At 32.1% G+C, this 23,767-nt stretch overlaps 1 protein-coding gene across 1 annotated transcript; it reads right to left on the reverse strand.

Moving 5' to 3' along the window:
• Positions 1–8,802: 8,802 nt before the first annotated feature.
• Positions 8,803–15,231, reverse strand: LOC125838508 (homeobox-leucine zipper protein ATHB-15). The gene is made up of 19 exons (XM_049517554.1): positions 15,084–15,231; positions 14,389–14,602; positions 14,130–14,289; positions 13,925–14,028; positions 13,743–13,833; positions 13,387–13,482; positions 13,184–13,297; positions 13,011–13,094; positions 12,711–12,866; positions 12,555–12,629; positions 12,310–12,416; positions 12,028–12,220; positions 10,954–11,139; positions 10,750–10,830; positions 10,304–10,438; positions 9,899–10,224; positions 9,588–9,693; positions 9,255–9,404; positions 8,803–9,005 (listed from the first exon to the last, which is right to left on the reverse strand). Exons 2-19 carry the CDS (start codon positions 14,598–14,600, stop codon positions 8,859–8,861), a joined length of 2,523 nt encoding a protein of 840 aa, XP_049373511.1. The 5' UTR covers positions 14,601–14,602; positions 15,084–15,231; the 3' UTR covers positions 8,803–8,858.
• Positions 15,232–23,767: the final 8,536 nt, after the last annotated feature.

The following is a 23,767-nucleotide window of genomic DNA, read 5'->3' on the forward strand; positions in this document are numbered from 1 at the left end:
TTTAAGAATTAGACTATTCGGCGATAGACATTTAACTTACGAATTTTATATCTAGCTTTCTGATTCTAAGTTTCGAGAAGATAGACGCTCAGATTTTTCTAGCTTATTGTTTGTATTTAGATTTCATAATAGAAGAGTCTCCGCTCTCAAGCTCGTTGTCGTCCATTCGCTGCTCCGAGAGAGGTAAAAACTTTTTTCTAAATCTCGTTTTGGATTCAAATAATAGTTAGTTAATTGGAAAATTTAGACTTGTTTCAGTCGCATCTCTTATTTGTTGCATTGTTGTATATATATGATTGTGACATATTAAATTTCAATATGTTTAATTGAATCTATTTACTAAGTGTTATTTTGGTTTTAGGCTCTTTCACATTTTACTTGTTCATGTAGCATATAACTATCTTCCGCCCTTCTCACTTCATCATCACATTAATATTTTATGTATAATCATAGGTTGAAGTGTTATCCATGATGTTATGTTAATAGCTCGTCATAATAAGTGTTTATTTCTTTATTTATTGAAACCATTTTAAGTAACCATTGGTCAAAATCTGGAAATTTATTCAAACACTGAGTTGTTCTTCCTTTAAATAACAGTTTTCATGTCAATATACTTCTTTGAAATCTGTCGTTTGATGTGAATATAATTTCATGTTGGCTTGAGCTGAACAACGCGTTCTTAGTATAATTTCTTCACGCATCCTTTGATCTCACGTAAGCTTCCGTCAGCTCGAGTTCGTCATATTTATGTTTTCCTTTTTTTAAAAAAATAAAATAAAAAAATCAGCTTCTATGTTTCTTTTAGTTTATAAAATCTTCATCATGATTGGTTTTAATTGTTATTCGATGTATAGCAGATTGCTTCATTAATAGGCCATCTTTATACTTCAAATTGTATATTGAAGGTTAATTAGTTGTTAATAATGAGATGATCTACTCCTATGATGTCATGCTTATTTCTTTGCAGCTTGCATTGTCATATATATGTATGCATTTGCATGTCTCTGTCTAGAACTTTAATAGCTTAGTGTTAAGTTTTTTTTTCTATTTTCTTAGCTTTTGTTTCATTTTCTCCTTCTTTAGCCTGCTTGTTATTGTTAAAGTTTTAGGTGTTTGCTTTGTCGATATATATATAGTTAGTTAGTTCATTTTTGTCTTCTTAAAGTCATCTGTCATTTAGAACAATGACTTTGGTGACCCTTGGAGTTTTGAGATACAAGTTATTCTCATTTCAATTAAAATCATGTCTCATTTGTTTTCGTTATTTCAAATACTAATTTTGTTCCCTTTTTCGTTTCTTGTATGAACCCCCTTTGAGTCCATGGTGGACTTATCTTCCTCGCATTTCCGAGTTGAGCCATAAAGGCTCGATTTTTGCTTTCCCTCTCTCTCGAGTCAGCCCCCTATATATTCGGAAGCTATTACAGGTTCCAAAGCTCCAACATACTACTGGAAATTAGTTCAAAAGCCTAAGAAATGGGTTGTATACATATTGTATACAACAATATACACTCATTGTTAGTGAATTACAGGTCAACAAAAAGCGAAAATACAGAGACGAGGTAAGATGCAGGTGTTCGAAAGCAGGAGATACACGGAAGGGACTAATATACATGCCGATATACACTGATATACAAAAACGAGTTTAGAATTAAACCCCTCAAAAATCCAGCGAAATTGGCCCAAAAGGAGACCCAAATTCAATTTCTCCCTTACTTTTTAATTATTTAATTGTAATTATTTATTGTTTGTTGTTTAACTTTAACTTTATAATTCTTAATTAACTTAATTAGATTCCCCAAAAGATGAGTTATTTTTGTTATGTTGGTTTACTTTTAATACTTTTTTTTGTGTTCATTTATTTTACTAATAAGATCGTATATCATTAATTGAATTAAAACTCTTTGTTCTTAAAAAGAAGCGTTATTTAATGTTTTTCACTTAACACACTATTAGTTCGTTTAAAATTGTTTCAAGTTAAGGTTTCTCCCAAATAAACTTTAAAAAGCCTTTTCAATTAATTGAAATAAAATACTTACTTAGTCATTTTCTCAAAAAGGGTTAGTCAATTAATTTAAAATGATGTTCAAGCTTTAATTTATTAAATTGGTTTAAATTGTCATTTCAAAATAATTCTAATTAATCAAGTTTTATTAATATTCTAATCACTTGTATTTCGAGTCAAATGTTTCATTTTTGGGTCCCTTTCTCTAAAAAATAAAATAAAAATAAAAAATGCGTCATTTATTTAATTATTTTCTCAAAGTTAATCAAATATTGTAAGTTTATTATTTTAAATCATTATTTTCCTAAATATAGTCAAATATATTTTAGTCAAGTCGCAGGTCAACTGCATGTTAGTGGACACTTCGAATGCTTAAACCCTTCTCGAAGTGTAAATCAAACCCCGAACCCTCTTTGGTATTTTCAAATGATTTTTTCTGTTTAAATCTTTGAAAAATATAAGTTTTCGTAATTTCTTTAAAAAATTAAGTGGCGACTCTTTTCTAAGTATTTTTCTCAAATTGTTTTATACTTAGAACATTTCAAAAAGTGATTTTTTCTAAGGTTAGTAAAATTACGGCATAACAGTGACAACTGAAATTACCTAATTACCTGGCTAGTACGACTTCTGGATGATCTCTCCGCACCGCCGATCCTCCCGATTCCCATCCACTCAGATAGTTAGGCAGCCCTCAACACTGCCAAAAATCTAGTCTTTCACGAAAGAACCAAGCATGTGGAGTTAGACTGTCATTTTGTTCGTCAACAGTTCATATCTGGTCTTATCACTCTCTCTTTTGTTCCATCCAAGCACCAACTTGCAGATCTATTTACCAAGCCATTATCGAGAGCTTCTCATCGTGATCTACTTAGCAAGTTGGGGGTTTTATCTCTCCCCTTCAACTTGAGGGGGGATGTTGAAGAATTGAAGCTCGCAAATAACGTTCATGGTAGGATCAAAGAATTGAAGAAGAAAGGAAAGAAAAAGAGTCGAGCAAAAGATTTTATACTTTCTTTCGGACATAATGAAAAGGGTCAAATCTCACTTCACACATGGCAGCATCAGACTATACATAAATAATTGTTGATGGATTATATATACATCGTTTGATGCTGATAATGAGACAATAAAGGGGAACACATGAATAATAAATGCATATAGTGGAGGAATAAAATAATGTTACAGAATAGTACATAGCAGTAGGATAAAAAAAAACAATAGCAGTATGACAAGTGTATAGAGTATGGCTGGGCATAAATACCGAAAAACTGAAATACCAAACCGAACCAAAATTTTTCCGTATTTCGGTTTTGGTATTTCGGTATATATTTTCGTATTTTCGGTATTTCAATTCGGTTTTCGGTATGTGATTTTTGTATATTTCGGTATTTCAGTTTAATCAAAATATATTATATTATAATATATATTATTATTATATTAATTATTAATATTAAATATTATATGCAAAATGGAAAATTAGGTGAAAGACTTTTCACATTTTTGACTTTTCAGTTTTCCATCTGCACAGTGCACTGTGCACGTCCCAATCCCACTTCCCGTCTCCAGTACACATTCAATTTTCAAAGTTTAAATTCCATCTCCCATTGCCGGTGCCGCACGTCCCAGTCCCACTTTCCCCCTTCTCACTTCCCACTTCCCGGCACAGACCAGCGACGTCAAGGCTTCGATCACTGCGACCAGAATCCAGAAGCAGCTGACCAGCAGTAACTGACCGGCGAGGCGGCGACCAGGGATTATTTTTTATTTTCAAGATTTCTTCTTCCGTTTTCTTTTTCTTTCTTTCTGATTTTCACTTTTGTTATTAGTTAGTGTGTGAATTGTGAAATTAATAAACCGAACTAACAAAAACCGAATCGAATTATTTCGGTTCGGTGTTCGGTACACTTATTACACAAACCGAAAATCAAAAAAACTGAAACTGAACCAAATTACCGAATGCCCAGCCCTAGTACAGAGCATTTTCTTTTCTGTTTTCTTTACATACAAAAACTTGTATAAATGTAGAAGAAGAAGATGAATACAACAGTGGAAAATTCTGCAAATCATTTTTTCAATTCTTACATTCATTTGTACACATATGATAAGAAATTTAAATCTTGCCTAACTAGTCCTGACCTACATGGGGTCCTAGGTGTCCAGGTACCATACCATGGTACTTGATCCATCGCATAATTGCTCGTCCATAAATTCACATTAGACGCGAGCCAATCATCATTAAATAGAATATATATTCTCAATTCCATCAACATAACTCAATATGTTCTCTACTCAATTATCTCTCGGGATAATAACAAGTACACAATGGATATGACACGTGCATATCACAATTTCAAATCATTTAGAAATAGACTTTAACAACTTATTCATACAAGAACTATCAAGCCAACAAATATCAATCACAAACTATGTTCGAAGACTAATCAAGCATGTTTTATCGACACACAACACATATAAGCAATTAATCAAAGTCTAACTCCAATTAAACATCATCGATTGTCTAGATTACTCCACATGCATGATAACATCAAGAAACGTCTTAAGGATAGAAATTCAATCATGCCTACTATTATTAATTCCATAAACCATGATATCGATCCTTAGCAAGTTATAAGATAATTCATCAACATTTTAATTTAACACTCAATTTTTGTTAATTCATCAAAATTGTTATTGTAAAATTAATTATTTTTCAACATATACAGTGTTAATCACAATGTATGAATATTGTAAATTTGAATAGTTCAAAAAAAGTTATTATTAACCTTAGCCATCATGTACACATTTGGTCAAAAGAGGGAATTACATATGCATTAATAGTAGAGCCGTCAAAACGGGCTTAGCCCATGGAGCCGGCCCAACCTAATCCGCTATTGGGGTAGGGTTGGAATAGAATTTATCAAGCTCATTTAAAACTAGGGCTTATAAGCCCAGCCCATATAAGCTCTTGACCCTTGAGGCTTGATTGGGGTCGGGCCAGGGTCAGCCCATGGGCCAAAACTTTTTATTTAAGGGTAACTTTCAATAATCTCCCTAGTATATAATATAATTACTTAAAAATACACTATGTTGTAATATTATGAATCTTACCAGATTTTGGTACGTCCAGATACATATATCTCGGAATATATGGACTCAAAATTAGGTTAATTTGTTCTAGATACACTATATCCAAGTAGATTTGCATGTATCTAGGGTACATAGACAAATCTCGCGCCCTCACTTCATTCACATCTTGCTTGTCACTCTCTTATCTTGCTCGCATATCTGGTATGCGAGATACATGTTAATTACACTAAATTTTTTGCTAGTGTTATTGAAACAACACCAATGTTTGCCATATTTGATTTGAAAATCTTCTCAGTTTCTTGATGTTGTAGTATTATATAAGTTTGAAAAGAAAAAAAATGAAAAAAGAAAAAAAGAAGGGCTAGCCCGCCCCAACCCTCGCCCTTCTAGGGTTGGGCTGGGTTGAGAATTTTCAAGCCCTTCCAAATGAAGGGCCAGCCCGCCTAGCCCTTCAAATTCCTTGGCCCTCGAGGCGTGGGCTGGGTGGGGCTGGGCCAACCCTTTTTGACAGCTCTAATTAATAGATAGAAGTATTTTTTTGCTTAGCTGATCTCGATACATCATCCATTTCATAATAATTGTAAAAATTACTAAAAATATTTTATTCCAAAATAAGAAGTATATTTTTTTCTTTGTCAATAGTTTTTCAATTGTTTTTTGCTATTTAAAGGCTAAAGGATAAAAGTAATTAAAGACCAGCGATTTTGAAGGAAAAAATCTAAAGAACACTTCAAAAGAGCGGTATTTGGCGAATGACCCATACACGAAGTTGAGGCCTTTCAAATGTTTTGGGTCAAATAAATTGACCAGCCCAGTGCCATGAGATTTATAAGCTGGCCCAAACTTTTATTTACCAAAGGCTTGCCAAGCAAATAATAGAAGGAAAAATCCAAAGTGTTTGGGAAATTTTTAGGGAAAATGACGTAGTAATACAAGCATGTGCTATGTATGCATTTACTGTACTAAATTATAGTTTAAAAGAATTACATTACATATCTATACTTAGGATTTTATAGCAAATCTTTCCTCTCTCAAACTCTCGCTCACCTCTCTCCCTTTCTCGTCCCCTCCCTCTCTATCTCTCGCCTAATTTGAAATCCAATAAGCAACAAAGGACCAGGCAGTTCAGATGGGATATTAATACAAATTAGGCGAGAGATGGTGGTTGAAGACCTCTCTTCTTCCTCTTCTCCTCTTCAATTTCATATTCAGACTCTTAGTATGCTTGAACGAGGGGGAGATGCAATATTGTATCAATCGTATTCTGAAAGTGTCATGTATAAAGAGGACAAAATAGAGTTGAGTACATTGATACAATCTATAGGCAGTTGCAGATACACTTAAATATATTGATATAGAGTGAATACACTAAAAACAGATACACGTGATACAGTAGTATCATTAATACAACTTGATAAAATTGTGTTCGTTGATACAAATTGTTTTCATTGATACAATTGTATTCATTGATAAATACACTTGACAAATTGAATACGTAAGGAATATATACACTCGATACACTTGTATTCATTGATACAACTTGATACAATGATATTCGTTGATAAAAATCAATTGTATTTGTGATACAATTTGTTACAACGAATACCCATGTGTTTATTCTCTCTCTCGTCTCCAAAATGTTGATCGCCTTTTCGTTCCTTTTTCAATCTCACTGGCCTCTCTCCTTCTTCTAACATATAGCTATGAATCGTAATCAAGCAAACGATAGTTATATATCTCTTATTTAGCCTAAACTATACTACTTTTTGAAAAACCCTCAAAAAAGAAATTTTACATGATATAGTAAATATGTTTTACGTATTTACTCTCCATAGCTATACTTTTAAAAAATCACATTTTATACTATACTTTACCCTCTTTAACATCTCTATTATCTTCATGTTCTTGTTCGCCTCTCTTCTCTATCCTCTCTCACACTTCCTCTCTCGCTCACCACTCTTCTTTCTCCTTTCTCTTTTCTCATCTCTCTCTCTCTCTCCCTCTCTCTGTATTTCTCTATTTTTGCACCTCTCTTTGTTTTTGTATTAATTAGGGTGAATGAATACAAGTGATAAAGAGCAAATGAAAAAAACTAATAAAAGAGAAAATGAATACAATTGAAATTAGAGCTGATGAATACAAGTGAAATTAGAGTCATGAATGAATACAATCTCCTATATTTTTCTTATTGTATATATCTTTGTATATGTCCGAACTGTATTCATTGATACAAACTATATTCGTCGATATAAACTAAATTTATCGATATAGTTTGTATTCATCAATACAATTTGTATTTGTCAATAGAGCCTAAATGTGTGTATAAATACAATGCATAAAATCGCATGATACCTTATATAGCTATAGATTGTTTACAAGACTCAAACTAAAGTAATTTTAAGAAATTCCTCTAAGATTATCAAATATAGATACGCTTTAGATTTTCTAGAAAATACCTAATTATTTCTAGTGAATGTCTCTCCTCTATGTACTACGAATCCCTTCTATAATTCAGGTTGTATTTCTATTTCTCCCCCCAATCTTCCTATGTTCAAACATTCTTCATCGGCAAGCACAATTTCTCTTTTTCTCCCAAATCTCAGAGCTTTGTTTTTGCTCTTAGATTTGTATGTAATATTTATCTCTAATTTTTTTTTTATAATTTTCATTTTATGAGATAACAGTGTATATAATGATGATTATGGTATGTTGTATGTATCTTCAGATTGTATATATACACTAAATACAATCGTCCAGCAACTGAATTTTACTATGAAAAATGATTAATAAAACCATACCTACATTTGATAATTAGCTTCCAAATTATAGTGATTTTTATAAGTTACCCTCTAATATTTACTAAGATTGCGGTTACATATCTTGAATCAAAACATGTAAATAGAAAGGACAAAGTTGCAATTGTCAAAAACTTTAGATAGCGATTCCACTTCTATATCTGTGTATATTAAAATCAAAATTGTGATTACGAGTCAAGATAAAAAGGGAAAACAAACAAAATGAACACAATTTCATCCCAAAACAGATTCAAGTAGAATATAAGTCAATTAGTGTGACAGTGCTAAAATCAAGGGACTTGGGGATCCAACACCTTGGATATCTTGATCGGGGATAGAAAATAATCACATTTTTTATTTAGTTGAAAATTTAAATATGATGACTTGAAATATCAAACTTAATTACAAATAGCGACTTTGAATAGTAAATAGTAAATTATTTTCAAAATAGTCGTTTTTAATTGAAAAAAACCTTAATCCTCAATCAACACCAAAAAATACACAAGGTTGGGATAAAAAGGATGCTACTCACTTCCTAGAGGGAATTTAAGAAACAAGTTATATGCCTAGTATCATCTCCTCTCTACCTCCCTATCACCTCACTCCCACTTCAATCCCCCTTGACTCCCACTTCAATCCCCCTTATTATTTGTCTAAATTATATATAAATTCTCTTGAACGGTATTTTCTATTTACCTACCAAATATCAAAAATAACTAAGAAGACCCTTATCTTCCTGAAAAAAAAACATTTTCCTTCAAGCCAAATACTCCCTCAATCAATCTTCCAAACAACCTTATGAATGCATGAGCTAAGTGTAATGTGAAATTGCTTCTAGTAATTAAGAGGAAGTTAAAAACCAAAGCTAAAAGAAGGTATAAATGCAAGGAGGTTGATCCATAAAGTATGATTCCAAAAAGAGGTGTTGCTGATCTAAGTTTGTATTAGTTCCTACATTGATGTGCAAAATATCAGACAAAAGACCAATTGATAAACATAAAACATATACAATGGGCATCTTCTTCTTCATTCAATACTTTCCAAGCTACTGCTCTCTCATATGATATTGGCCTTCCCATACTTGACAAACAGATCCCACCTTGAAGACAAGCAAAACCCTGCAAAAACATATGTAAGATGTGATATCCAGTTAGTGAAGAGTAACTACAGTAAGATCACACGTTCATTACGTTAACATGCAGCAGTAATGATGCTTCGATTACATAGCAGAAGCATATAAGATAGCCTGGCTGCTCACAGTCTTACAAATAAAAAGAGCATGTTGATTTTGAGATAAATATAGAGGAACAAAAGCAGGAAATAACATAGCTAAACCATTTAGACTAGTGAAAAATGCACATATATACCTGTTGCATTATCTGTGGAAGCTCAGAGTAGAGGGCCTTTCTTCCATTGTCGTCAAAAATCTTTTCCAGACTAATATCTTGAAGGGCTACCAAGGTGGTTTCTAGCATGTCAAGTCCTGCCTCATTCGCGAACGTGAAAACTGGCAGTGCCTGCCATCAAAAGTACAGGTTAAGAAAAACACTACAATTGCCAAGCAAGAAGCAAACAACTACTTGAGTAAAACTCGGAAGTATGTTTTATATATCATTACTTGCAGGAATCTGATGGTAAACCTCAAACTGCAACTTAATTGAACTTCATGAAAATTAGATATTAGGTTTGTAGATTAATACCTTCATAGAGCAACACATCAGAGCATCTGAGTGATCCCAAATTTCTTTCAGGATGGTATCACTTCCTCCGCTAGAAGATTTGAGCAGCTCCACGCCTAAGAAGAACCTGCAAGAGTTCATATAAATATTCACGCAATAATGTAGAATTACATAACAGAAGGCAACCAATGTAAAAGATATTAGAACCAATCAGAGATTGTTCCAAGTAGTTGCTTGATGCACTAATACAAAAGATACTCTAGTTTTGAGGAAGATACTCTAGTTTTGAGGTTATATCAGGTGGTGATATATACGTAAACCAAGCAACATACCTATAACTTTGGCAAATCCAACGGGCAAGAGTCTGTGCTTCAGGTGTGCCAGGTGGAGACCTTAGACCAGGGAGAGAACCAATACGAGATGGAGAGAGAGCCAAAGCAACCCTCTGAACAGATGATATGATACTGCGGACATATTGACGTGCCATAGCAGCTATGCTTTCTTGAAGATGAATCTCAAATGCAAATTGAAATGCTATTGTCATAACTGATTTTGTGCTACCAGAATTCTTGGAATGATCCCCAGTTGGTCGACTTCCAGCCGGTCCAACCTCAAGAGTTGATGCAAGATCAAGTGTGCGGTTTGGACTAGATGCGTCCTGCATTGACTTGAGAAGTAAATTACTAGAACGGTGAAAAAACTTGCACTTCCAGATTACATTTAGCAAGTATACTCACCGCCTTGGTGTCCAGAGGAATGATACGAAAACCAGAGGGAAGGAGAGGAGCATCATCAGCAAATGAGGCATCAATAGGAGCAAACATGAGCTCTGCACATGCTCCAACAGCATTCTCATCCACTCCATTACAAAGCTGTGCATTTCAAAAACAAGGATCTGTTAATCATAGAGGTGGCAGAAAGTACAACACAAAGGGTTAAAGACGGATTGGAACAGCAGACTGTGGACAGTTGGGACTATTCAACTAACATATATCGATGATGGACTATTTTTATCTTCCATGAGGGGATTAAGGTTTGAAGTCTCAGAAAGGATAAAAGTAAAACTGAACTAACACTCACAAGTGAAAGTGAACGTTTAGCTGCTACGACAATAATTCTTGCACCAAAATCCAATTTAAGAAAACATAGAGTGATGCAGATTATTTTGAGAATAAAAACGTACTTGCAGAAGGAAGATATCACTAGGCATTATCATGTCATCTTGATAGTGGCCAATGCTTTCAAGTCTTATCACCTCCATAAACTGTTTTAAGAGGAAAGAAATATTAATAATGTATTTACGTATAAAGCATAATATATGCAAATGAAGAAGTAAGAACAAGGTGTCTGGCAAGATACTAGAGATAATTCCGAACTAGTCACTTGCCTCTTCATGTTCAATAGTGTGAGCCAGTGGAAGAATGATTTGTCCACCAAAACTTCCAGTTCGAGTGACTGGTATGCTGCATGGACCAGCTTTAACTGCAGCAGCTGAATAAGCATCAATACCACTGTCTGCCCATTCTGATCGGTGTTCCCGCAAGAACCTTAGCAGAATGGCTGGAGGTACGTTCTGCCAATAGAAGACAAGATGTGATGAAACAGATGTTCTATAAGAGAGAGAGCATTAATAAAAAGCAGAAGTAGAATATAAGCTTCCGAGGTAGCTAGGATCTTCACAAAATATTTTTTTGAGAATGACCCGTGCATAGTTGAAATACTACTCATTTAGTTTTACCATAAAAACAGAAACTGGAAATTCTTACAGAAAGAGACTAAAGTTCATCTAATGACAACTGAACATGATCCAGAAGTTCATATAGCCGTTGCAGATTGGAATAACAGAAAGTATCTAAAAAAACATGCAGAATTACCAACAATGCATTCCATTGAAGAAAAATGAAACTTTTACACCTCAAAGAGAGTAACTTTATGCCCATCTTTTATTCAGTTTACTATAACTTATCCTAATATTTTTCCTGCAACCACTAATGTACAGCTCCAACTTATCCATATAATAGTTGTTGAAACCTTGGAAATTGAATCCGCGATAATTACTCACTCCATTCCAGAAAGAACAACATGGTCTATAGTTCGACATTCATCATTAACTCCCCGACTCTTTTTAAATAAATGTTTAACTTTTTTAGAAACTACAGAAATTGTATTGTATGCCCCACTATGTTATGAAAAAAGGCTTGCCTATACGTAAAGCCATGTAGCATATTAATTGGAGCCTGTATTTTGAAAATAATTGAATAAATCGCAGTCAAAAAAACAATTGTTCGGACTCCCCAAAATAATAATCAATTCAAGATGCAGAAAGTGATTTAGTATTCCTTTTATCACACGATTTCTCAGAGAACTTTGAATTTTTTGTTCAATTTATGTAAGCCATGTAGAAGAAGATAAGATAGATATCTCATGCTTGCTCAAATCGAATTGATCGATAAATCAGTACCTGTAAAAGCATAGAAGCCTTGGCACAAAGCACAGCACTGCTCATCGACGGAAATCCATTGGCATAAGAGAGATTTGCACCCATCAATTTGCTGGGTGATGAGTTAACAAGAATGGTAACATCATCTATACCATCACTTTCGAGCATAGACCATCCCTCATCAGTAAAACCGTTAACAGCCTCGTTAAAACCCCTTCACAATGCGTATTAGAAGTTCAGTCACAAAACGGAATAAAAATGTTTAATTAGATGTAGAAAAACATCAGGAATTAAAACACTAACTTGCTCAATCTTTGACCAAGTGCACGTAAGGCTGCAGGTCTTCTTCCCCAGCCAGAGACAGTAGGATGTGAAATTTCTTGAGAAATTTGTCTCAAGTGACGTAATGCCTGAAATATGTTAAACACCAGTACCGCAACTAATTAAGAACTTCCGGTGACTATAATTCCCATTTCGATATCTATCTTAGGAATTTAGAAATGATGATAAAAGAAAGAGAAACAAGATTTTCAGAAGTTTAATCCTACCGCCATAGTTGTCCTCTGCGAAAGCAGTGTTGATGACTCATACAGTGGACGCAACACTTCAGGCACACTCCATGGCTGACAAAGATTATTAGCAACATTTATTAGAAAATTAGTACAGAGAAGAAAAATCATGCAATTTATAATAAGTTAACACACCTCTAAATCCATATGGTCAACTATGTGAATGATTGAACCACCTCCTTCACAGGGTCGTATCAGATATCCACTCGGCAGTATATCTGCTCTCACAAAACTCTGCACCGGTGGCATACTAGGACCATTCTGAGTGTTGTTCAGTGATCTTTCACATATCTACAATAGAAATATGTATATTGCATCATCATAATAACAACGGAAAACTGGATTTTTACTTTGTATGTGTGACTTTCAATTGCAATAAGGCAACACCTTTTATTTGATAATTTTACGAGGAACATAATGATCTTAGATACATACCACAAGGCTACCATCTTCCATAACAGATGTATATCGCATTAACCAAAAGTCACGAGCTGGTGCCAGTGTAGTAGGTGCATAGAGCTGAAAAAAAAAAAGTCAGAATATTATATTCTGTGATTAGTTGTGTTACACCAACAAAAAATACAGCAAGGATTTTTTCTAAAACTAACCTGCATGTATATCAATTCAATGGTTCCACCATTTCCAGTGGACATCACATTGAGAACATCCACTGCTCGGCAGTCACGAAACCATGATGGCCGATCTTTAAGAATTTCAGCAACCTATATTAAACAGAAGCACAAATATACTTAGAATTTCAGTAGAGAAAACACAAAACTGAATTGACCAAGGTATTTAGGATGAAACTTACTCTTGTAGGCTCTAGACCCACAAGGCCACAAGCACGCGAGGCTACTCCTGAGCAACCATGAGAAATTGCAATGATTCCAATGGAATCCGGACCAGGCTACAGGCACGCAAGAAAGATATTTTTAAGATTATGACGACATAATTCTCTGTTCAAATTAGGTATTATGTAATCAAACGCTGTGCATACAAGTGTGTCCATGATCAAATCCTCTAGAGTGTCATACATGTAGAAATTATCTTTAAGAACAACGCCTCTAACAACTTGCGATGTATTGATGCAATTTAGAAGTTGATAAACAACACTCCAAAATTTTGTTCATGACATCTATTAATTGAAAGATAGGTAATGAAACAAACCTTCATCCCAGGCATTTGGACCCACTCCACAGCAGTTCCAGTTGCCTTTGATAAAAACTCTGTTAAAGTTTCCTCTGCTAAGGACAAAAGTCTGGAAATATATTCAAATATCATTATACAAAGTTTGTAAAATAATAACACACACACAAAAAGGAAATGAAACTCGGAGAATATCTACTTACCCCGCAGGGCTTGCATCCCTTGGTGGACGCTGAGGGGTCAAGTTGTGTTGACCACTCGTCACCACAGATTCACAACTATTGTTGTCTGTGGTGGCTAAGGCTGCCTGCAATTTAAAAGTATGACAGTTACCACAAACTCTTACAGCTCGAATTAATTCTTTAACATTGAAACATTAAGTTGTATAATAAGAACAGATTGCTTTACAGTTTGAGTCTGTTGGCGGAAAAAGCTATTCTCATACACCAACTGTGAAACTTGTTTCTGCAGCCTATCATTCTCTTCCATCAACAGCTTATTCATTGCTGTCAATTTTCTGTTCACGCCTTGAAGGCGCGATGATTCTTTACGTTGCTTCTCTCTACATCTACATTTACACGAACACAATACGATAACCATCTTAATAACAATATTTTCCAATATAATAAGAACTCAAAAAATCAAAACAAAGCTACTTTCCCAATACCTTCTGTTCTGGAACCAAACTTTGATCTGTTTTGGCTCGATATTAGACAGAATTGGACACTCCCGAATCAACTGCTGACGACGGAGTGAACTAGGCTTCGGACATTCATGATACAATCTCTCCAAAGCCTCTACCTGCTCAGGAGTGTACCTCACATATTTACCACTGTCCATCCCAAATTTGTCTTTACAGCTTGATGTCACAGCCATCATCACACTTCAAGAAAATATCAATTTTGAGAACCAAAAAAAAAGATAACATAACAAAACAAAGTTCAAAAAACAGAGATCCCCTGATTCATATTCATTTCCCACATCTTTTATTATATGTATATATTACAACTGCCTATTCTCTTTCAAGAAAATTCCTGTACACCTAACACCACAAATCCCAAAGAAATATTGATTCAAGCACTTGCAGTGTACAAACTTGACAATTTTTTTCTCTAGTCAAAAAAGGGATTTAATAGCAAAAATCCTTCCTACCCACTTAACCCCAACAAACTCCCAAGATTTATGCATGTGTATATAAGGATATAGAAACATATATGTATTATAATAAAGTATTTTAGAAAAACTCCCATGTGGGAATGAAAAACATTTGGATAATATGAAATGGGAACTTGTGTATGAAGCATAAGAACTTTCAAAGTCTTAGAAATCAAGAAATGTATAAACACACAAAGATTTTCTAACCTTGTACAATTAAAATTTCCTCAACACCCAAAAAGGCTGTCCTCCAATTCCCACACACTCCCTTCAAAACCACGCAGCGTCAAGCACAAAACATAGATCTTTCTTCATCAGATCATGGAGTTACGATTTCCCACAAAATTAAGAAAGAAAAAAAATAGTAATAAAAACACAATCTTTACTTTTCACTCTATACAAGAATGGGAAGAAGGATGGTGGTCTTTCTTTTATATTTTTTATGCATACAAATGGTAGAGTTAAATGGGAAACACCATTTTGGTTACTTTGCATATAATCAAACAAATGGGGTTGCCTCTAGTGCTATTTTTTTTCCCAAGAATTATGTAAAGATAAAGAGTTGAAAGCAACAGAACAGTGCGTGTGCTTTGGTATCTTTAACTCTGCAAAACTACAATCTGTCTATCTTAAAACATCAGAAAAAGATGGGAATGTGAGAGACACAAAAAGAAAAAGTCCCACTTCAGTTGGTAGCCTGCTCTGCTCTGTCTTCACTTTTTGACATTAATGCCCCCTCCCCCACTCCTATAAAATAATAATTTGAGTACATTTTACTCTTCTTCTTTTTTGTACTATTAAATTTGTTTCTAAAGAAAAAGAGAATAGGTTTTCATCTTGGATAAGGGTCTAAAAAATATCTCAACTTTGATCGAATTTGATGTTGTAATACTAAATTTTCATGAGCAGCTATTACCTCCCTAGACTATTTAATACCGTATTTTTTACCCCTGAACTATTTAATAGTGTATTTAATACGATATTAAATAGTCTAGGGAGGTAACAGGTCCTTATGAAAATTTAGTATCGCAACAGCAAATCCGACCAAAGTTAGGGTATTTTTCAGACCCTTATCCCTTTTCATCTCAAATATAGTATATTTCTTTTTTTTTAAAACAGAAGAGTGATGAATATCACCTAAAAATAGAAGTGTAATGATATGTTGTGTTGTTGATTTTTAATTAAAGATCTCGAATTTATTTGGGTATAAAAAAAAATTTGGTAGGAAGTGTGCCCCTGCATAGGTTTTATGCAACATAAATTTAGATTAGTCGGACTCCAATATAGGTATCAAACACCAGATGAAATTTTTATCAAAGGATGTTGTGCAATGGATGAAATTGTTACTTCCTTAATTAGAAGTTTTGAATTTAAATTTTGGGTATAAAAAAGTTCTTGGTAGGAAGTGTTCCCCTGCATAGGTCCTATGCAGCATAAATTTAGATTAATCGGATTCCAATATAGGTATCAAACACCAGATGAATTTGTTTTTAAAAAAATTGTAAGGTAACTTGTGGTAAATATTTCCTTATGCAACATAAATTTAGATTAATCGAACTCTAATACAGGTACCAAACACCAGATCAACTTTTATTTTTAAAAAAATGTAAGGTAACTTGTGGTAAATATTTCCTATGAAGGGTGAACAACAATAACAAGTGGGGATTCAAAAGAGTAGGTTATATTTTTCTACAAATATAATGTAACATAATCATGATAAACCAAAAGGCAAAACTTTGCTAGCTAATCATAATCTATGAGTTGTGAAGATTAAGTATTCCAAATAATACTCTGTATATCAATTTATGAAAAAGAGTTTTAACTTAATTTATTTTTCTATTTTAATTTGCTAAAGAATATAGAAAAAGTGAAAATGGTAGAGTGTGAAAACACAAGGAAAAATGAGGGGTATTTTGTGAAAAGAAGATATGTCATGCGTAAGTGGGAAATAGGAAAATATAGTAACAGACGCTTAAGGTTAAAAAAAAGTAAAAAAGATTGCTTAGAGGAGTGAAAAGCAAAGGCAAAAAATAAGGAAGACAGAATAATGAAAGATGTTTTGCATGCGCCCCCTCGATTTTTGTATATATATTTTTTCCACTTACTGTCACCATCATCATTATCATGATCATACATAGCATGTACACAACAAGCATGACATAAAAAACAAGAATTTTCAATTCTTGTTTATTTCTTATAAACAAGTATATTCATGATTCTTTTGTGTTTTGGTTTATTTAACTTTTGGCTGGCATATACATGCAACTTAAAACAAATAATATTAGCTTATTTGATGTAATTTCATGAAGGAAATCTAAAAAAAGGTGTGTATCTACGTTATAAAGATTGAAAGACGGTTTTTGATAATCTTTTTGGTAAAATAGGAAAAAAGTTATGTTGAAAACAGGAAGAAGAGAATAAGTATCAACAAATAATATGATAATTGAAGTAAAGAAAATAACAAGTAGGGTAATAGTAAACTCAAAGAATTAATAAGATATTAAGAGAGTAATAATAACAATATTTAAAAGGTAACTAGACAACGTTCAACTACCTATTAACCTTCAATCCTAATCTTTGACCATAAATTTATATTTAAAGTAATATCCCTAATAGTTGTAGGTTTGTCATTTTATGTTTAGTCTACCCTTCTTTATGTTCATTATTAATAAAATCTCACACCTTTAAACTGAGTCATTTGTACATTTTACGTTGATCATATGTTTAAATCATCTCAGTCGTGCATCTCTTATCTTGTCTCATTTAGGTCATTCCCATCTTTTTTTTTTAAAGGGAAAAGGGTCAAATATACCCCTAAACTATTTGAAAATGTCTAGATATACCCCTCGTTTAAAGTTTGGCTCACTTGTGCCCTCGCCGTCCAACTTTTCATCTAGATATGCCCTAATGGACGTTAAACGCCAAATGGAATTGCCACGTCATTTTTACATTACCACATGGCATTGGAAAAGGGTCAAATATACCCCTAAACTATTCGAAAAGGTCTAGATATACCCCCCTTTTAAATAAACTACCCGACCCGTTTTCAACAATTTTTTAATTATTTTTTTTTTGTAAATCCCGAAAATGAGTAATTGACTTATAAAAAAATAGGAAAAATATGAACAAAAAATATATATAATTAACGCCAAAAATTAGCAAATAAATATAGTAACCTTAAATTCAACAATTTTTAAAATTTTTTATTTTTTCGATAAATCACAAAAATGAGTAATTGATTAATAAAAAATATGAAAATGACTTTATGCTGAATTTTTAGGTTATATTTTTCATATTTTTTATTAATCAATTACTCATTTTCGGGATTTATCGAAAAAAATAAAAATTTAAAAAAATTGTTGAAATTGTTGAATTTAAGGTTACTATATTTATTTGTAAATTTTTGGCGTTAATTTTATATATTTTTCCTATTTTTTATTAGTCAATTACTCATTTTCGAGATTTACCAAAAAAATTAAAAATTTTAAAAAAATTGTTGAAAACCGGTCGGGTAGTTTATTTAAAAGGGGGTATATCTAGACCCTTTCGAATAGTTTAGGGGTATATTTGACCATTTTCCAATGCCACATGGTAATGTAAAAATGACGTGGCAATTTCATTTGGCGTTTAACGCCCATAAGGGCATATCTAGACGAAAAGTTGGACAGCGAGGGCACGAGTGAGCCAAACTTTAAACGGGGGGTATATCTAGACCTCTTCGAATAGTTTAGGGGCATATTTGACCCTTTTCCCTTTTTTAAATAACCGGAAAAGGGTCAAAATTGCCCCCGAACTATATGAAATAGAGCATATATGCCCCTGCTATTATCCTAAGAGACCACAAATACTCTCAAGAGTTAACACCCCAATTTTTTGTTGACGTGGCAAGCCACGTGGGACTAATCCTTCCACCTAAGCGTTGCCAACTAGGATTCACTACAAAAGAACTAGATCTTTAGCGGCAACAAGAGTCGCCACAAAAGCCCAGAAAATCGACACTAAAAGTTTTTAACATTAAATTCTAATTTTGTGTTTTTTTCTTCATTGTTTTTAAAAAATCAAATATGATATCGATTAAGTAGGAGTTTGAAGACACTATATGTTTTATTTTTATGTCATATGTAAATGTATAAAATGTACAATGATGCATTATATATATATATATATATATATATATAGTAGGAGATTTGAATCGAGAAGTAATTTTGATTATTTTTCGTAATAATATTGGATGTTTTTAATATGGATATTACAAGTTATTTATTTTAGAAAATTAGGTTGCAATCGAAAATTAATTATCGTACTTTTTTGTTGAAAAAATAGGTTTTACTAGCGAATGGTTGTTGGAGCCTTAGTTGCCACTAAAAATCACTCATAACCTTTAGTGGCAATATTTTGGGATTTTGTGGCGACTTTGTCGCCACTAAAAGTCAAGTTCTTTTGTAGTGAATCTTAGTTGAGAATGCTTAGGTGGAGGGATTAGTCCCATGTGGCTTGCCACGTCGTCACTAAAAAATTGGGGTGTTAACTCTTGAGGGTATTTGTGGTCTCCTGGGATAACTGCAGGGGTATTTTTGATCCCAAAATGTAATGGAGGGTATAAGTGGTCTATTTCGCATAGTTCAGGGGCAATTTTGACCCATTTCCGTTAAATAACTTTGTTTTTGGTCCTATTTTCTCTAGTATATCCGCATATCCATTTGACATCCTTATTTTTGCTACAACATAGATGGTCTGACCATAACTTTATAAAACTTACCTTTAAGGTTTGGTAGCACATTATTATCATACGATACATGAGATACGAGCTTTCAGTTCATCCACTCTGATTCAATATATACAATGTGCAACATCATCATCAATCTTTCCATTTTCTTGGATTATTGACCCTAGATAATTGAAATCCTTTGTTAGAGATGATTTTTGTATCAATCCTTACTTCTATATGAGTTATGTCAATGAACTTCCACTCTGAGAATTATGTCGTCTCGCTCAACCTGCTCCCTTAGACTCTATGATCTGTTTTCAAACCTCACCCCTATCGGTAAATTTATCATGTGTCTCATCAATCAAAATTATACATGTCATTTGCAAATAGTATATGACACATCTTCTTGAATATGGCGTGTCAGTTCATCTATCACAAAGGCAAATAAAAACGGGCCAAAAGTCAACTCCTAATACGATCCCATGACGACTAAAAGTTATTCGAGTCTTCTTTCATGTACTCACTAAGGTCTTGGCTTCATTATACATCCGATACACTACATGCACTTGGGAATGAACCTTAACACACATGAGCAAGCATACACTTAGGATGAATAGCTTAGTTCTTTAGCGTAGAATTTCGCGAGGTATAACAATATCTCTCTCTTTGAAAGCATTCGTCCTCAAATGAAGTATAAATAAGCTGGAATGAGTAGGTAAGAGACTCGACTGAATTTACACATACCATGAAGAAACATAAAGAATTGCACACGAACAATGGAAACAATCATGATACCAAATTTTTCATGAATCTTAGAAGAGTAAGACCGTAAAGAGAGAGGGGAAGCTACTAAAATAATTTATTAAGCCAAAGAAGAAAATCAATAGAGGCACAATCCATCAAAGTAGAAATTAGATTGTCAAACTCCAAATTCAATAATGTTCATGAAAATTTATTTACAAAATATAACATGTATCTTCTTTATTAGAGCCTTATTATAGTATAATTATTGCATATATACTAGATGGTGCGTAGATAGATATATGGTTACATTGTTTGTCAAGGGATCAATAAAGGGCATATATTATAGAATCCTAACTTGTAAAAAAATATTGACATTTATGGTGGACATCATTAGTAAGTCAAATCATGTTCTCTCTTTTTTTTCTGCCCTTTATTTGCTTGTTGGTAGAAAGAATAACATCAAGATTTCCTAGTTGACATATTCCGACAATGACAAAAAAGAAGAGCATCTAACTTCAATTCTTACCAAATCCTAGTATATATCATTGCTTCAAAAGAATATTATATTATATATATATATGTACACCTCTTTTTATTTCCTTTTTGTGTTATGAGTATATTAGTTGAAAACTTGCATTATTTTTACATATGAACACCTACATTCTATATATCATTATTTAAATAACTTTTAAAATGTTATTTGGCACTGTAAATCTAATTAATTTGGTATAATTGAGAGTGCAAGTAGCATCCAAATATAATATAAGACAGGTCATTTGAGATGAATTGACACCTCAAATATCAGGCAATAGTAATTGTGGTGATATTATATATGGTGATTAATTGAAGATGCAAAAAGGTGATGAATTCAAGCTAAAATCATATTGATAAAAATTATTTTAGAAGATGACTTGTAATATATTTTTTCAGAATAATGCAATACATCTTGTTCATTGAGTATGTTGTTGTACACATTACATCTTGTATTTGTAAGACTCTTGTGTCATGTTGAGCTAACTATGAAACTAAGGTTGTGTTATTTTCATGAAAAATATATTTTTTTTTAAATAAATGATTTTTTAATTTTATTTTTTGTGTTTGGTGTGTCAATAAAAAAATATTATTCTTAATTAAGTATTTGTATATAACCAGGAAAAATTGACGTGGTGGGGATGGGTACTACACAAGCGAGAGTGAAGATGACTCGAGTTAGGGGAGGGAGAAGACACAATCTATGTAAAATGTAATTTGTAGAACTTGTTTCCGTTGTTTCTATTAAGGAACTCATTTTCCTCATTTCTAAAAAAAAAACTTATTTTCCTAATAATTTTGAATAACCAAACATGAAAAAATTAAAAAAATATTTTCTCAAAAATATTAATTTCTTCCCTACCAAATGCACCCTAAATGACGACTCATTCTAGAGAATCCTTAATTATGCCCTAAAAGTAGATTATTGAGCATGAAAATGAAATGAGCCAAAATTAAGTGGAATGAATATCAAAGACTTGTATAATCTACTAGACTAACTAGTGTATATGATTGAGACTTAGTTGATTAATTAATTAATTAATAAATTTTGCACATTTTGTGATAGTTTTTGGCTAGTATACCGCTATATTTTTAGATTTTTGTTGGAAAAGTGGTCCATAATGTAGATACCACTATGTTTCATAGTACTTACTACTCACTCTAATTCATATTAAATAAATACTGAGATTTTTTTAAATTAAAAATAAGTGATTTTCTTATATTTAAAAAAATTATTGAGATTTTTATTATATATTTTTAATGAGGTTTTAAATTATTTTGTATTTTTTAGAAGAAATCTAGAAATAATAAAAATGGTAACAATGAAAAATAAGTGGACAATTCAAATTTTAAAAAATCAGCATATCGATAATAGAACTTTTTTGGTTTTACTAGTCATTTAATCCTGCATAAAATGTATGAACATAATGAACAATGGTGAATGTGTTAGAGAAACAAGCGTTAGAAAAGGAAATTTATGTAACGGTAACAAAAATATCAAAATGATAAATAAGCAAGCAAAGAGCATATTAGGCCAATAAACATAATATACATATCGAAGAAATAAAGAAAACCAAACATGAAGAGTTTGTTCGGCATTGTTGTTTGGAGGACAAAAACACTTATTTTGAAAAATCAAGGTGTTTTCAATAAGTAAAACTGTTTTAAATGGAAATAGAAACAATTTTTCTATTGTTGGGAATAAACCAAAAGTTTATGCTTCTTAAAAAAAGTAGAAGAAGAAAATTATTTTTTCAAGACCGAAATATTCCTATCATATATTCATATTTACCAATATGTCCCTTATATTTATTTATTTTTGTGGTGAACTTTTTTCTTATGTAGTAATTTAATTTGTGAAATTATATTTTAATTTAATTTGTTTCATATTTTTAATTATATTTAAAACATCATGTTAATATTATATCAATATTCAATTTTTATTTATTTATCTACGTATAATATTGATTGAAAATTTGAATATGTATATTTTAATCTAATAAAATAAAATCTCAATTAAAAATTTATAATAGATATTTAAAATAATTCTCTCTATAAAATAATCTTAATTTTAAAAGTGCATTGATATTTATCCTTTCGTAATTTGACTCTCAAAAGCATTTTTTTTTAAAATGATTAGTCAAACACAATTTGTTAATCAAAAATACTTTTCAAATAAATTAGTGAAACACATATTATTATTTTTTAAAGCACTATTCTAGAAAGCTATTTTTTAAAAGTGATTCTAAAAATAAGCAACTTTTGACAGTGCAATATCAAACACTATTAATATACAAAGCTTGAATTTTGATTATCCCAGCGGATCATCAAAATTGTCACACCTCTTTTTTCACCCCATTTAAAATATAGATAAGATTTTTCTCAATTATAAGAACTATTTTAAATAAAATTTTCTTATTTATTTCATAATCATCACCTGAAAATTGAATACCAAAACTTAAATTCAAGTTACAACTTTAAAATAAAGGTAATAACTCATTTTTGAAATAGTCCCAGCGGATCATCAAAATTGTCACACCTCTTTTTTCACCCCATTTAAAATATAGATAAGATTTTTCTCAATTATAAGAACTATTTTAAATAAAATTTTCTTATTTATTTCATAATCATCACCTGAAAATTGAATACCAAAACTTAAATTCAAGTTACAACTTTAAAACAAAGGTAATAACTCATTTTTGAAATAGTCATTCTAATTGAAAACAACCTCTCTGAAAATAATTTTGTATATGCATTCAAGCTAAAACTCACATTATTATTCAACAAAGCGGATAATGTAATGATAAGGTTGGTAACATAAAAGACTATACTAATAAAATTTCATATATCAATTAATTAATTATTAAAAAGGTAAAAGTAAAATTATGTGAAATAAAAATTGAAGTTA

The sequence above is a fragment of the Solanum verrucosum genome, unplaced genomic scaffold (genome assembly GCF_900185275.1).
Source record: "Solanum verrucosum unplaced genomic scaffold, falcon-dt-bn FXZP01000182.1, whole genome shotgun sequence".
Taxonomy (NCBI): domain Eukaryota; kingdom Viridiplantae; phylum Streptophyta; class Magnoliopsida; order Solanales; family Solanaceae; genus Solanum; species Solanum verrucosum.

Excerpts from the sequence above, each read along its gene's own strand:
- LOC125838508 (XM_049517554.1), bottom strand. The coding sequence starts at position 14,600 with ATGATGGCTGTGACATCAAGCTGTAAAGACAAATTTGGGATGGACAGT. Across the intron at positions 14,290-14,388 it reads GTTTGGTTCCAGAACAGAAG|ATGTAGAGAGAAGCAACGTA; the intron begins GTATTGGGAAAG and ends GTGTAAATGTAG. Across the intron at positions 14,029-14,129 it reads TCCGCCAACAGACTCAAACT|GCAGCCTTAGCCACCACAGA; the intron begins GTAAAGCAATCT and ends TTTAAATTGCAG.